At 48.5% G+C, this 15002-nt stretch overlaps 1 protein-coding gene across 7 annotated transcripts in view; it reads left to right on the top strand.

Moving 5' to 3' along the window:
• The window catches only part of TCEA2 (transcription elongation factor A2), a 620358-nt gene that overhangs the window by 310804 nt on the left and 294552 nt on the right, over positions 1 to 15002 (top strand). For all 7 annotated transcript variants that reach the window (XR_013598494.1, XM_078651653.1, XM_078651650.1 and 4 more), the window contains one exon: positions 5350 to 5496. Coding sequence is in view for 6 of the 7 variants with exons in the window: in XM_078651653.1 (XP_078507779.1) it covers positions 5350 to 5496 (147 nt within the window). In the remaining variant the exon portion in view is untranslated. The remainder of the gene's footprint in view (positions 1 to 5349; positions 5497 to 15002) is intronic.

Raw genomic sequence — 15002 nt, 5'->3', positions numbered from 1 at the left:
ACAATGTCATACATTCACCCCAGTACAAGGATCTGGGCCTAAATCCATCGTTTTTTTTGCACTCCACACCACCCTGGGTTAGACACTGGCTATATGCAAATCAGCTCTGACCCTGTGCCTCATGGGAACAGTCCAGTCCGAACTACCAAGCCATGTCTTTCCCAGACCGGAATCAAGCATCCAAGGACCGGTTTCTGGCTATCAGCCTTCATCAGCCTGGATAGCTTGACTCCAGTGGTGTGGAGAGCCTGGGACTCACGTCTGAGCATCCCCAGCACACTCAGGGTGAAATTGCAAAAAACACAGTTGATGGACAGAATGTAGAAAAATGTCATACATTCACCCCAGAACAAGGATCTGGGCCTAAATCCATCGTTTTTTTTGCACTCCACACCACCCTGGGTTAGACACTGGCTATATGCAAATCAGCTCTGACCCTGTGCCTCATGGGAACAGTCCAGTCCGAACTACCAAGCTATGTCTTTCCCAGACCGGAATCAAGCATCCAAGGACCGGTTTCTGGCTATCAGCCTTCATCAGCCTGGATAGCTTGACTGCAGTGGTGTGGAGAGCCTGGGACTCACGTCTGAGCATCCCCAGTACACTCAGGGTGAAATTGCAAAAAACACAGTTGATGGACAGAATGTAGAACAATGTCATACATCATGACATTGTTCTACATTCTGTCCATCAACTGTGTTTTTTGAGATTTGCAAAGCGGCAACTTGGAAATCGGTTCACACATTTACCAGGCATTACTGTCTGGATTCAGACTCCAGAGCAGATACCCAAGTGGGCCAAGCTTCCTTGCGGAATCTGTTCCAGTGTTGAGAGTTCAGACTCTGTGTTCGCCTAATGGCGGTTTTCTTATGTCTGAATAGTTCTCTGTCTACTCGTCCGCAGGATGAGGGGATGGCTTGCTATTCTATTCATGGGCTTATGACTATTGATGAGGATCCCCTGGAATGGAAGGATTAGTTACTTACCTGTCATCCTAGTTCTCTTCCAGGGGTATCCTCATCAAAGTCATAAGCAACCCACCCGCCTCCCCGGGCAAGTAGTCATGTGAAATATGTATGTTTTTTAAAATATGGTCTGCGGTTATCCGCAAAGAACAACTGACCTAACTGTCACCCCTGAGGCATGATGGGAGCTAGGGGCCATGGCTGCCTTAAAGGCACGGTGCCAGTTTTCTGTTACTGTCTATATGAGTTAGCTTTTCAGCTTTCTACTCTATGGTTTTTTCTACAATGCAGCCTACGTGCTGACAATGCTTTCACTTTCCTGGCAGGATTACCTTTTTTACTGTATAATAAAGCAGTTTTCAAAGGTTTTTCTTTCTACCTGCTTTTTTATTGGAATGTTTATGTGCAAAGATTTCTATTGCAGCATGGTCAGCTTTTCCAGAGAGGACTGCATTGTGGGTGTTTATATATGTATATATACATATATGTAGAGCTACATAGATATGATATATGTTTTCCGGGGTCCCACACATGGGCAGGAATATTCATGTGCTTATGACTTTGATGAGGATACCCCTGGAAGAGAACTAGGATTACAGGTAAGTAACTAATCCTTCCAGTCCATCATGGGAGAACGGTTGCAGGTCCTTAGGGACACCACCACCATCATGTGGTACTGCAGCATGCAGGGCAAGGTGGCAGTCGTGGGTACTGTGACAAGAGGCTGTATGCCTCTGGAACTGGCTGGATCAACAGGGCTCCCTCGTCATCGAGCACCAGGCAGGATCTTTAAACACTAGGGCAAATGAACTTCGAGATGTTGCCTAGCGGATCACAAATGACAGCTACAGAGGTGGCACAGGGCATATTTCAGTTGTGGGGAGAACACATACTGAATCTATTTGCCACCATTGAGAAAGCGTAGTGTCCAAACATTTATGCATTGGAGCTCCCATTGTAGTTCTTCCTCAGAGATGCCTTTTGGTTGGACTGGCACTTGGGACTCCTGTCCACCATCCCACCTCTACCTCTGCTGCCCAAAGGTCTGAAGAAGGTCAGGAACAACTGGGCCCAAGTCATTCTAGTGGCTCTGTATTGCGCCGGGAGAGTGTGGTACCTAGAACCTCAGGCCATGAACACCTGTCCACAGATTTGGCTGCATCCTCAGGTGGATTTTCTGTCTAAATAACAAGGCAGGGGCCAACACACGAGCCTGTACAACTTATACCTCCCTGCTTGGAGATTGAGGAGTGACAGGTAAATTTGTTTCACCTTCCCTCTGAGGTAGTCAATGCCATTCTGGCAGGCAGGTGATCCTCCAGCAATACCATATGGGACGCTGGGAGAAGTTTGTTGTGTGATGTTCTTCTAGTCATGTTCAGTCCCTGCAAGCCCAGTTATGAGACATCCTTCTTTTCTGCATTTCTTTAGCCCAGCAACGCTCTATTGTTTCTACAGTTAAAGGTTATTTGTTGGCTTGCTCGGTCTTTGTACGGTTTCCTGATCAGCCATCTTGGTTTAAATCACATTTTGTAATTTTCATCCTAAAAAGACTGACCCACATTTTTCCACCAAAACAGTCTGCGATGCCCCAGTGAGATCTGAATTTGGTTCTCACATTTCTAATGTGTGTCCAGTTGAACTGATGCACAATTGCCCTCTGAGGTTATTGACCCTGAAGTCTGTGTTTCTCATTGCGTTCATGCTGGCTTGTCACATGAGTGAACTAAAAGCCCTTTCTGTCCAGCAACCATGCACAGCCTTCATGCGAGGTGCTTAGACACTGGAGACAGCACAGAGCTGGACAGCTCAACCTAGCTGTGCTCAAGATAATTTCTGGCAAAATTTCCAGAACCAGTCTAGCGCCTGGGGAGCATTATAATGTGCGGAATGTGCGGTTTGAAAATACATGTTCTGCAAGCCAAGATATTTGTCATTAATCTTGGCTGTCTGTATCCGTGTATTCCTCGTGTGATTGCTTGGTCACTCCTCTGTTGCTCCTGGGTAGATCCATACTGTGGTTTACTGATGGTATAACCGTGCCTCCGAGTTTTGACTTCTATTGCTCTTGGGAGGACTCCATAAATTTAGTTGTGATTTAACAGTGCTTACAGAGGGTAGACTTCGACCATAGCCCCTTGGGGAGCACTTACTTTTGGCCTCCATGCAAACCTTGGAAGTCTTATCATAAACAAACTGTAATAGCTGGCGTGAACGGTAAAAAGGCCACCAACAAAGACATGGGCTCTCCTAAAGATTGACAGAGGCTTATATACACTTTTTGCGAAACTATCGCTCCCACTTTCTCTTGAATAGGTCTTCATGCGTAGAATGCTTCTTCATTCTGCTGCAACAAGTTTGGAGCATACTCTTGACATCACTCATAACATGACAACTGATACTTTAGTTTACACAGTAACCAAAACCCTCCACATCCATGCACTGAAAGATTGAGTTGTACCTGGTCACTCACTTAGACGAGACACATTCAAGATGCTCACCTTGTCCCAGATTTTTTCTGCTCTAGACCCAGGAGACTGGATGGTTTCTATTGGCTTGCAGGACATGTATTTCCATACCCACTTTCTGAAGTTCCACAGTTGTTCTCTGCAGTACACAGGGGTCAGAATACTTCAAATTTGCCATGCTACCTTTCAGCCTTTCCTCTATCCCTAGGGTGTAGATGAAAAGAATGATGGTGGTTGCTGCGCACCTTCAATGATCAGGCATACTTGTGTTCTCATACCTTGATGATTGACTGCTCAAGAGAGATATTTACCACAGTCATTCATAGACCAGCTCTGGATGGCGACCAAACATCTGACATCTTTGGGGTTTCAATCAACGAGCTAAAGTCTCACCTGAGTGCCGCACTGAGGCACTGGGGCTGTCTGAATTATGGTAGCTTTTAAGGCCTTTCCAACGCCGCAACAAGTCTAGGAAATTTAGGATATGATCCCAATATTTTGGGCACAATCCTCCTAAATGCAGTCCTTGCCGTGAGCTCAGTTTCTGTCTAGTATGTGATCAACACCAGCACATTTTTCAATTCAAGACAATTCATGCCTTTAACATTCAGTTTACATATTATAGTATTGTAGATTCACATACAACCCATCCTTTCGCTCCACTGCCTGGAAAGTGCTATTAGCGGTTTATTGTGCCAAGGTTTCCCACACAGATACAGACACCAGCTATTTGATATGGCAAAATATATAGGCAGTAAATCTGGGCACCATTGCATTGTGGGTTTTAGGGCACTGACCATGAGCCATTCTGCACACACTAGATTCCTAAACAAACTCTTATAGGAAACGCAAGATATAGTATTTTGAGATGAAACTAGAAGGCAAGACATTGCACAGCATGTGATTTACAACAATTCGAGCTTTGAACTGAGTGATACAGCTAAGGAACTTTTTCCTTATCTTCATCTTCTCTTGCGTTAAGGGATTTTCTCAGCGCTGCTCTGTCAAAAGAGTTATCTCCTTTTGATAAACTTTGAAGCTTTTTCTGCCCCTCCCAACCTTTACAGCATGTTTACATTATGTAGTCGGTGTTCAAAATTAGAGTATACTGAAGCCCTGTCTCCATTATTATAGACTGGTCTTTCTGCTGTACCCTGCAAGGAACTCATCTGGCTCCCCATTGTTATGATTGACAGAAATGTAAAAAACTGCAGTTTAAGGGTGAAGTCAAACCATCTGTGGTTGTCTTGTCCTGGCCATTTTTGTAGTTCTCCCATAATCATCGATTTGTCTTGTAGAAGGGCTGCATGTGGCAATCTGTAACCTCCAGCTGCCAAGAAAAATTAGGTAAGGAAGCAGTTGAGGGTATTTTTTTGCCTTGGGCCAGCTCTGGACATCTATCCCCTAGTTGCTTGTACCTGGTTTCTTATCTGCGTGCTGTGGAACTCATCTTAAGATCTGGATTGTGCGCTCTTCTTCATCTGCAAACCATATAACCCTATAGTACAATGTCAAAATGTTACCTCATCGGTGACTCCACCCACCACAGCCCACTTCCACCACCATAAGCATGGATAAAGTTTGCAGAGCCTGACAAAGGGTATGCAGGGCCTGAAGAGTGGCGTGCCAGGGATGGCCAGGAACATGCAGACCTAGTCTGGGAGTTTGAAGTGCCTTGCTATTTGCAGAGCTTGACTGTTTGGAAGAGTGTTAAAATATTTTTGCGTTTTGCAGTGCCAGACTTTGTTAACACAAACCTTATTTGAACATAACTAAGGGAATGCAGAGCCAGGCTGAAGGAAGCACAGTTTGAAAAATAAAAATATGACTTGTGAAACATTTTTTTGGTATAGCCTACATATATTGAGATTAGGCTTACGAGTAAGTCACTTTTACTTCTTGATTTTACTTGACAGGAAATGGCAAGCAAAGAGCTAAAAGAGATCAGAAAAGCAATGACAAAAGAGTCAATCCGAGAGCATCAGCTGTCAAAGACGAGCGGCACAGAGACTGACCTATTCCTGTGTACCAATTGCAATAAAAAGAACTGCACATACACTCAGGTAAGCAATATTTACACCCCAGCGACAAATTGCACACCGTCTTATGTGCTGCTCTAATGCTTCCTTATTCACAAACTGCAGAGCATGGAATGGTAGGTTTGAGGTATTAATGAATATTCAATAACTGATATTTGCATAACTGTGACCAGATAGCTCAGTGACCTATGTGCTAGCAGCTCATCTCTAGTTTAACCTTCAAGTCTCAAGTTTGAATCCTAGAAGGGACAAGTCAGAATTTATCCTTTTGAGTTCAATAATTGTTAGCAGCATGTCGAAACAGCAATAGATTCTGTATTAACTACTCTTTAACAAGCATTTGCAATGTAATAGGTCTCGCATTACTGATCGTTTGACCTAATGGCTTTGCAAATAATAATACAATGCCAATAGCTCATACTTTCAATATTGCAAGACCTAGTGCATTGCAATTGGTTGCGTAGTAAGCCAGGAACCAGCATTGTATGTCTCAGTGCAGTACCGCAAGCTGCTCCTAGAGCTCCCTAGTGAGTAAGGAATCAGCACTGCTTGTCTAGGTTCAGTACCACAAGCTCCTCCTAGAGGTCCCTAGGGAGCAAGGCACCAGCACTGCATGTCTAGGTGCAGTACCGCAAGCTACACTTAGAGGTCTGTAGCGAGCAAGGCACCAGCACTGCTTGTCTAGGTGCAGTTCTGCAAGCTGTTCCTAGAGGTCCCTAGTGAGCAACTTTTGGTTACATATGGTACTGCACCCTGCAGAAGATATGGTAAATCCACGAGAACCATAACGCATTGCATGCAAGACAGTACCACAAGTACATTCAAATAGTTATGTCCATATCTACAATTAGTAGCTTTGAAATGTGACACAAGAATTATTATATTCATTCTGGATTAGGTTGTACTTTATGTTGAGCTGATGACGGGAAATTTATAGAAGGTCTAATATAAATGCGAGATGTGGTAGGTGCAGTACCGCAATCTGTTCCTAGAGGTCCCTAGTGAGCATCATACACATTTTGTCACATATGGTTCTGCACCCTGCAGAAGGTTTGGTAAATCCACCCTACCCATAATGCATTGTATGCCACAAGTACATTCAAATACCTATGTCCATGTATGCAATTAGTTGCTTTGAAATATGACAAAAGAATTATTATATTAATTCCGGATTAGGTTGTACTCTATGTGGAGCTAATGAAGGGAAATTTATATAAGGTCTAACATAAATATGCGATGTGCTAGCGAGTAAAGTAACCACTGCCAACCTAGTTTAGGACCAAGTGAGTGTCCTGTCTGAAGGCCTTTAAGAAAATAGTGCCTTGAGGCTGTAATTTAAACCTAGAGCGTAACAAAACATGTAACATGGGTCCTCTTGTAGGGAATTTCCATGATACATCATATTCACTTGAATAGTCCCGCCCAGGTGCCGGGACCCCAGAGCACTTCTTTAGATATATCTTCTTAAATGTGGATATTTTTCAACTTTCTTCAGGAAGGCCTGCAAAGACACTTAAGAGATAGAAAAGACAATAATGCAGCCTAAATAATTAGGCTTCAAATGCCCCAACTTCATCTTGAAGTGAAAAAGAAGCCAATATACTATGTTTTTTGCAATTTTTTATGGTGTTTAACACACAGAAAAGCCACCTTCACAAAACTCCTTTTTCATGGTAGAGATGAAGGGATGGGACAGAGTAGCCCCCAAAGGCTGCCATTATGGGCCAGATGTAGGTAGCCAAATACCGGTCGGTATGATTTGGTGTTTAAGAGTAGGTAAATCGGAATTACCTACATCTGGCCCTACATGTCTTAACTAGACGCTATGCCTTTAAGAAAACTCCAGAGATGCCCTATGATGATCCTGTGATACCCAGCCAGTGGCAGTTACTTCAGTTTTTTTTTCCGGCTCCTGCTATCAGGACCCTGGAGCATTGATCTCTACCAAATTTCTTTTTTTCATCAAAAATCTCTTCAGAAATTTACTTCTAAGTGTTTCACTCAACATCTTTGGTCTTTCTCTACCTTTTTCTGTCTTTTTCTGACAGGAATTACCACAGTTTCTTTAAAAAATGCCATCTCTTTTTGATAAGTGCCCAGACTGTGGAAGGAAGAAGGCTAAATCTGACCCTCATAGAGTGTGCATTATTTGTCTACTTGCTACTCGCCTTCCTGAGTCCTGTTCCATCTATAAAACCTTTCCCAGGCTTAGATTGCGTGACAGGAAGAGGATTCGACTTCAAGGAACAGAAGAATGAAGAACATAGCAGGTTCAGTCATCAGGTGGGACTTCAGGGCGAGGAGAGGGTCAGTCCCCTACTAGGGCTCTATCTTCAGCCTCTGGGTGCTCCCCAGCAGAAGAATGGCTGAAAAACGGTGTCATTCCCGGTCGACGTCGAAGGCCACAACGTCAAGAGGAGCAGCGGCGACCTGTTCGTCGACGACCCAGGGCTCTGGGTCAAAACAACATCGAAGTTCAATGTCAAGGAGAAGATTTTCGACGGCAGTGGCTACGCCAACGGTGAGAACTTGTTCGGCGACGAGAAGCCCACCACAGATGGTAACAAGATCGCCGTCAAAAACATTGCATCACTTGACGTCTACCCATCACCGTCTATCGACGTCGACACATCATCGCATATCGACGTTGAAACATCACTGCCGATAGGTGTCGACACATCACCGCCGATCGGCTTCGACTCATCGATGTTGATCAACGTCGAGAAGACAATGTCATTCAACATCGAGAAAAACCCATAGATCACAGACTGTCTACTTCAAGAAGTTAAGTAAAAACAAATTTCCCCTCGGTATCTATATACTCAATTGTAGGCAGACATCAACTAACACCTCACCATTCAGACACACGCTGGAAGAAGAATACTGCAAAAACCCACACAGTAAATAACAAGTATATAATAAAGGGCGAAAAAAATTAATATCAAAAGTGAATTATTATTCAATTGTATTAAAAAAACTTTTTGTATGAAATTATGATTAAAAAGAGAATGATTAAAATAATGCACATATATTCAATCACTCTAATTCATTACTGTTTGTAGACAAATTCCAAAACCGTCCTATACACTCTAAATTCCCTTACCTAGTAAGGACACAAATGGTGCTAAAAATAAGAGAGAAACACAAAACAGACAATACACTTAGTCATTCAATTACACAAATTTGTTTGCAACAAAAAATGTTAGACTGAGATCTGGTACAGTATAACAAATTCTGGCATCTACAGATCCAGTCACTTCCACGAATTATTTAAGTGTTGCGTTGACGCGTTTCGATGGCACTACTAGTTGAATCCCTCTTTTTCAAGACAAATGGTAATAAACTCTTTATGTTGCTCTATACAGTTGCACCAAAGGGAATCCTGTGTGTAGAACAAATACATGTGTATGAAAAATTAAACATAGCAATATAAAAATATTTTTGGAACCGGGGATGGAACTTTTTCTAACACCCTCTTCTATTAAGAAAGCTCCATCCAGGCTGCAAAAGAAGTATCCCCCTCCGGAACATGATCCCACATACTACGGCTCCAACATCCACAGTTCCACCCGATAAAGAAAGCCGTAAAATAGATTCAGTGAGAAGAAAAGTGTGCAACACAGCAGCGACATCCATGAAAGCTGCTACTGCTACAGCGCTTTTAGGTAGATATGACCGAGCACTATGGGAGTCTCTCCAACAATTTGCAGAACATCTACCTAGAGATAAAAGGGAAGGTTTTAATGAGGTACTTATGGAAGGACTTATGGTTTCTAATCAAGAAGTTAGCACTGCTGCAGACACATCGCATCTGAAAGAAACAGGTTAGTATTAGATTCCTTACCTTAGAATACCCCAAGGCGTCAGACTGGATCCGGAAAACTTTTGCTTAGCAGTACCCTTGCGCGTCGGTAGGCGTCGTCTGCGACTCCGCGTCCGTCGTCGGCGTAGTTGGCGCCGGGATGACGTCGCCGGAGTACTTAGACGCCGCCCTCGCGTGCTGACGTCAGTTCTTATTTTTTCCGCGCTAGCAAGCGCCGATCTGGGAACAGTGGTACCTTTAGTCATTTTTTGACTAAACTTTTTGATCTTTTTGATCTTATTTTTCGAAGTCGAAAGACTCCGACGCTGCCGGTAGGGATGCCCGGGTTTAAATCCTGCATCGACTGCAACCGACTGATGTCAGTTACTGACCCCTATCGCCGGTGTCTTCAATGCCTGGGGCCCGACCACGATGACAAGTCGTGCCCTGACTGCCGGGCCTTGACGTCGAAGGCTAGGCGGGAGCGGTCCCGCAAGCGCCTCGAGCTCCGGCAGTCGGCCCCGTGCCGTTCGAGGTCCCGGTCCGGAAGGAGGTCGAGGGACCGGTCGCGGGGCCAGAGTCATCACGGCTCGGAGGATCGACACCACTCCTCGAGCTCCATGTCCTCAGGTAAGAGGCACAAGAAGTTGAAGAGGCGACATCGCTCTTCCGACTCCCCCCTTCGCTCGCGCGACGCGGCCGTGGGTTAGGGTGACACCGTCTACGCAGCTCCGTCGGAGCCGCAGGCGTCCTGGCCTGCTCCATACCCGGGCAGAACGCGACGCTGGAGGAGATTGACGCCTTCCTCTCGGCCATGAGGTCGCTCACTCCTCCGTCTGGTTCCGCGGTCGATGCCATCCCCAGTTCCCCCCTCGGTCCCGCATTCGATGCCGATGGGAGATTTTTACTTCTATGATCCGGCCCCATCTTTTGACCCTGAATACCAGGAGATGAGTGGCGAGGTGGATTGGGAGGGGTCTGTGGACCCTCTGGCACGTGAGTGCCAGCCTTATCAGGACTGGGTTAGGTGAGCTAGGGGACGCCAGTGGTCTGGACACCTCGCCAGACACTGGCTTTGTCTCCCCTCCTACTGTTGCTACAGAGGAGGGTTAAGAATGAACAGTGGTCCAAGACCTAGTACTTAATACACTGATTTGATCAGTACATATTTAACCATTTAAATATTCATTGGCGTTCCACAGGATACGCTCCAAAGCCATGAGTGAAATAAATTACTCCAAAACAAACAATATCACTACAACACCAAAAATCAACTGAAGGAGAAGACAATGTATTAATTTATTGTCTCTTTCACATAATTGAGAATTTTATAGAATTTTCAACAATATAACAATAGCAAGGAGGTTGCCCAAAGGAGCGTGCACAATAATGAGTGAATTAAAGAAGTGTGCTGTGAATCACAATTTTTGTATTGAAAATACGATCTTCCTATAAGACAGCTACAGAGGAGGGGGCAGCCTATAGTGTGGTGTTGACGCGGGCGGCCAAGGCCTTATCCCTTGAGCTCCCCGTCGGTCAGTGAGGACTAACCTCCTCACTGAGGTCCTTAAACCTCTGTTGCCGTTTAATTTGGCCTTGTCTGACTTTCTTCTGGGCACCTGGTCCAGGCCCGCTACAGGTCCTCCTGTAGATAGGAACGTGGCCAGACGCCACCGCCCGGCTCTGGGCGACCCTTGCTTCCTGTCCACCCACCCCACCCCGAGAGCCTGGTCATCCAGGCCTCTAACTCCCAGACCGCATTCCCAAAGGCTCCCCCCGATCGGGAATCCAAGAGGTACGAGCAATATGGCAAAAAGATGTTCTCCTCCCTGAGTTTGGGATTGCGGTCAGTTAACACCGCGTGCCTCTTGGGCCGTTATACCCACTCTCTGTGGGACACAGTCGCGGACGTGCTGCCACCATGTCCGGAGGAGGCCCGGACTAAACTCGCCCAAGCCTTTGCGGAGGGTCGAGATGCGGCACGGTACTCCATCAGATGTGAACTGGATACCACGGACTCGCTAGGTAGAGCGATAGCAACGCCTGGCTGAGGTCCGCCAACTTTTCGGTTGATGTCCAAAACACCCTTATGGACATGCCGTTTGATGGCCGTCGCCTCTTTGGCGACAAGGCAGACAGTGCGCTTGAGCGCTTTAAGGACTCCAGGGCTACGGCCAAGTCCATGGGCCTGTCGGCCCCGCGCCAGCAATCTGCTGCCTTTTGCCCCTTTCGTGGCCAAGGAAGGGGCGCCCCCACACGTCCTGCCAGCCGCGGGCCGCAGACTACCATCCAGCGTGGTGACGGACGTGGTAACCGCCGTGTCGGTGCCCGGGGACAACGGCGCGGCTAGTCCACATCCACCCCCGCAGCATCCGCCTCAAAGCCCTCCTAGTCCGAGCTTTCAGGCCCACGAGACGCCAGCGGGGGGCAGGGTTCACCATCACCTCCTCCACTGGCGCGACATCACATCGGACAGGTGGGCGCTTCAAATCGTCCGAAGGGGCTACCCCTCCATCCATGCCACCGCAGTATCACCGTGTGTCGGGGGATCACTTGAATCTTCTGCGAGAGGAAGTTGCGGCCCTCTTGGCCAAGGGGGCCATCGAGCGCGTTCCTGGGCCAGAAGTAGGGTGTGGTTGTTACTCCAACTACTTTCTGGTTCCCAAGAAGTTCAAAGGGGGCCTACGCCCTATCTTGGACCTGCGGAACGTCAACGGCTTCCTCCGGAAGGAGAGGTTCAAGATACTGACACTGGCTCAGGTCTTAGCTGCCCTGGATCCAGGACACTGGATGGTAGCGTTGGACTTGAAGGACGCTTATTTCCACATCCCCGTCCTGCCGGCCCACCGGCGCTACCTGCGGTTCACGGTAGGCCACGAGCACTTTCAGTTTACCGTGCTCCCCTTCGGCCTTACCAGCACCCCACGGGTGTTCACGAAAGTGATGGCAGTGGTCGCAGCTCATCTGCGCAGGTTAGGGGTTTCAGTCTTCCCCTACCTCGAAGACTGGTTGTTCCTGGGCCAGAAGTAGGGTGTGGTTGTTACTCCCACTACTTTCTGGTTCCCAAGAAGGGCAAAGGGGGCCTACGCCCTATCTTGGACCTGCGGAACGTCAACGGCTTACTCCGGAAGGAGAGGTTCAAGATGCTGACACTGGCTCAGGTCTTAGCTGCCCTGGACCCAGGAGACTGGATGGTAGCGTTGGACTTGCAGGACGCTTATTTCCACATCCCCGTCCTGCCAGCCCACCGGCGCTACCTGCGGTTCACGGTAGGCCACGAGCACTTTCAGTTTACCGTGCTCCCCTTCTGCCTTACCAGCACCCCACGGGTGTTCACGAAAGTGATGGCAGTGGTCGCAGCTCATCTGCGCAGGTTAGGGGTTTCAGTCTTCCCCTACCTCGACGACTGGTTGTTCCTGGGCCAGAAGTAGGGTGTGGTTGTTATTCCCACTACTTTCTGGTTCCCAAGAAGGGCAAAGGGGGCCTACGCCCTATCTTGGACCTGCGGAACGTCAACGGCTTACTCCGGAAGGAGAGGTTCAAGATGCTGACACTGGCTCAGGTCTTAGCTGCCCTGGACCCAGGAGACTGGATGGTAGCGTTAGACTTGCAGGACGCTTATTTCCACATCCCCGTCCTGCCGGCCCACCGGCGCTACCTGCGGTTCACAGTAGGCCACGAGCACTTTCAGTTTACCGTGCTCCCCTTCGGCCTTACCAGAGCCCCCCGGGTGTTCACGAAAATGATGGCGGTGGTCGCAGCTCATCGGCGCAGGTTAGGGGTTTTAGTCTTCCCCTACCTCGACGACTTGTTGTTGAAGGCGGGCTCGCCCCAGACAGTCGTCAGCCACCTCCAGACTACGGCCGACCTCCTGCACCTGCTGGGGTTCTCCATCAATGTGCCGAAGTCGCACCTGTGCCCCTCTCAGAAGCTCCTCTTCATCGGAGTGGTTCTAGACTTGGCGCAGTTTCGGGTTTATCCTCCCGAACAGCGGGTTCGGGATATTCAGGCTCTGATTCCGATCTTTCAGCCTATATCCCGAGTCTCGGTCAGGTTGACGCTGCGGCTTCTGGGGCTGATGGCCTCCTGCATCCTTCTGGTGCATCACGCCAGGTGGCGGATGCGGGCTCTGCAGTGGGACCTGAAATTTCAGTGGGCGCAGCATCAGGGCAACTTGTCCGACCATGTCTTGATCTCGGAGGGCCTGCAGTGGTGGCTCACGGCCCGCGATTGGGTCCGCGGCAGATCCCTCTCCCTACCCCAACCGGAGCACGTAGTTGTGTAGGATGCGTCCCTCCAGGGCTGGGGAGGCCACATGGGAGAGGCGGAGATCAGAGGCCTCTGGTCTCCGCCGGAGTCCCAGCTCCATATCAACCTTCTGGAGCTGTGGGCGATCCGGCTTGCACTGAAGGCATTCCTCCCCTCTATCCGGGGGAGAAGTACAGGTGTTCACGGACAACACCACCGCCATGTGGTACTGCAACAAACAGGGCGGGGTGGGATCGTGGACCCTATGCCAGGAGGCTCTGTGCCTCTGGCAGTGGCTGGAACATCAGGGCGTGACCCTGGTGGTTCAACACCTGGCAGGTTCCCTGAACGCCAGGGCGGACAAACTCAGCCGTCGGTGCATGATGGATCACGAATGGCGTCTGAACTCGGACGTGGAGCAAGGCCTCTTTCAGCAGTGGGGAGAGCCTTGGTTAGATCTATTCGCCACAGAAGAGAACGCGCAATGTCATCAGTTCTGCTCGTTGGAATTTCCAAGGCGGCACTCGCTCGGAGACGCTTTTCGTCGCGAGTGGAGTTGCGGTCTAATGTACGCCTTTCCGCCTATACCACTTCTGCCCAGAGTGCTGAAGAAGATCAGGCGCGACCGGGCCCAAGTCATCCTTGTGGCTCCGGACTGGGCACAGAGGTTCTGGTATCCCGAGCTACTCAGCCTGTCTGTTGATCCCCCGATTCGTCTGCCTCTACAGGAGGACCTTCTGTCGCAGCAGCAGGGGACGGTCCTCCACCCGAACCTTTCCAGTCTCCTCTTACATGCGTGGAGATTTAGCGGCGGCAGTTGAGGCCATTTGACTTGCCTCCTGAAGTCTGTAATGTCATTCTGGCTGCCAGGCGTCCCTCCACAAAGTCGGTATACGCCTGCAGGTGGAATACGTTTGTGGCATGGTGCACAGCAAAGGCAGTGAATCCCCTTTCTGCCCCTCTTTCATAGGTTCTCCTCTTTCTTCTTTCTCTTGCCCAGCAGGGCTCTGCTCTGGGCACTTTGAAGGGCTACCTCTCGGCCATTTCCGCCTTCTTTAGGCTACCTGATCAGCCCTCTTTGTTCAAGTCCCCCATTGTAAATAGGTTTTTGAAGGGCATCACCCATATGTTTCCTCCAGTTCCTTTCGTGATGCCTCAGTGGGACTTGAACCTTGTACTCACTTTTCTGATGTGCGCTCCCTTTGAGCCACTTCATAACTGTCCTCTTCGCCTCCTTACTCTGAAGACCGCTTTCCTGTTTGCCATCACCTCTGCCAGGAGGGTGAGTGAGCTCCAGGCCCTTTCCTCTAAACCTCCTTTCCTTTCTGTCCATCCGGACAAAGTTGTGTTGCGGACGCGACCCTCTTTCCTGCACAAGGTAGTCACAGCCTTCCACATCGGGTAGTCCATCACTTTGCCCACCTTCTTTCCGCCTCCGCATCCCTCGAAAGAGGAAGAGAGGCTCCACCGTCTGGACCCA

The sequence above is a fragment of the Lissotriton helveticus genome, chromosome 7 (assembly GCF_964261635.1).
Source record: "Lissotriton helveticus chromosome 7, aLisHel1.1, whole genome shotgun sequence".
Taxonomy (NCBI): Eukaryota; Metazoa; Chordata; class Amphibia; order Caudata; family Salamandridae; genus Lissotriton; species Lissotriton helveticus.
This window is presented reverse-complemented; position numbering and strand designations above follow the sequence as displayed.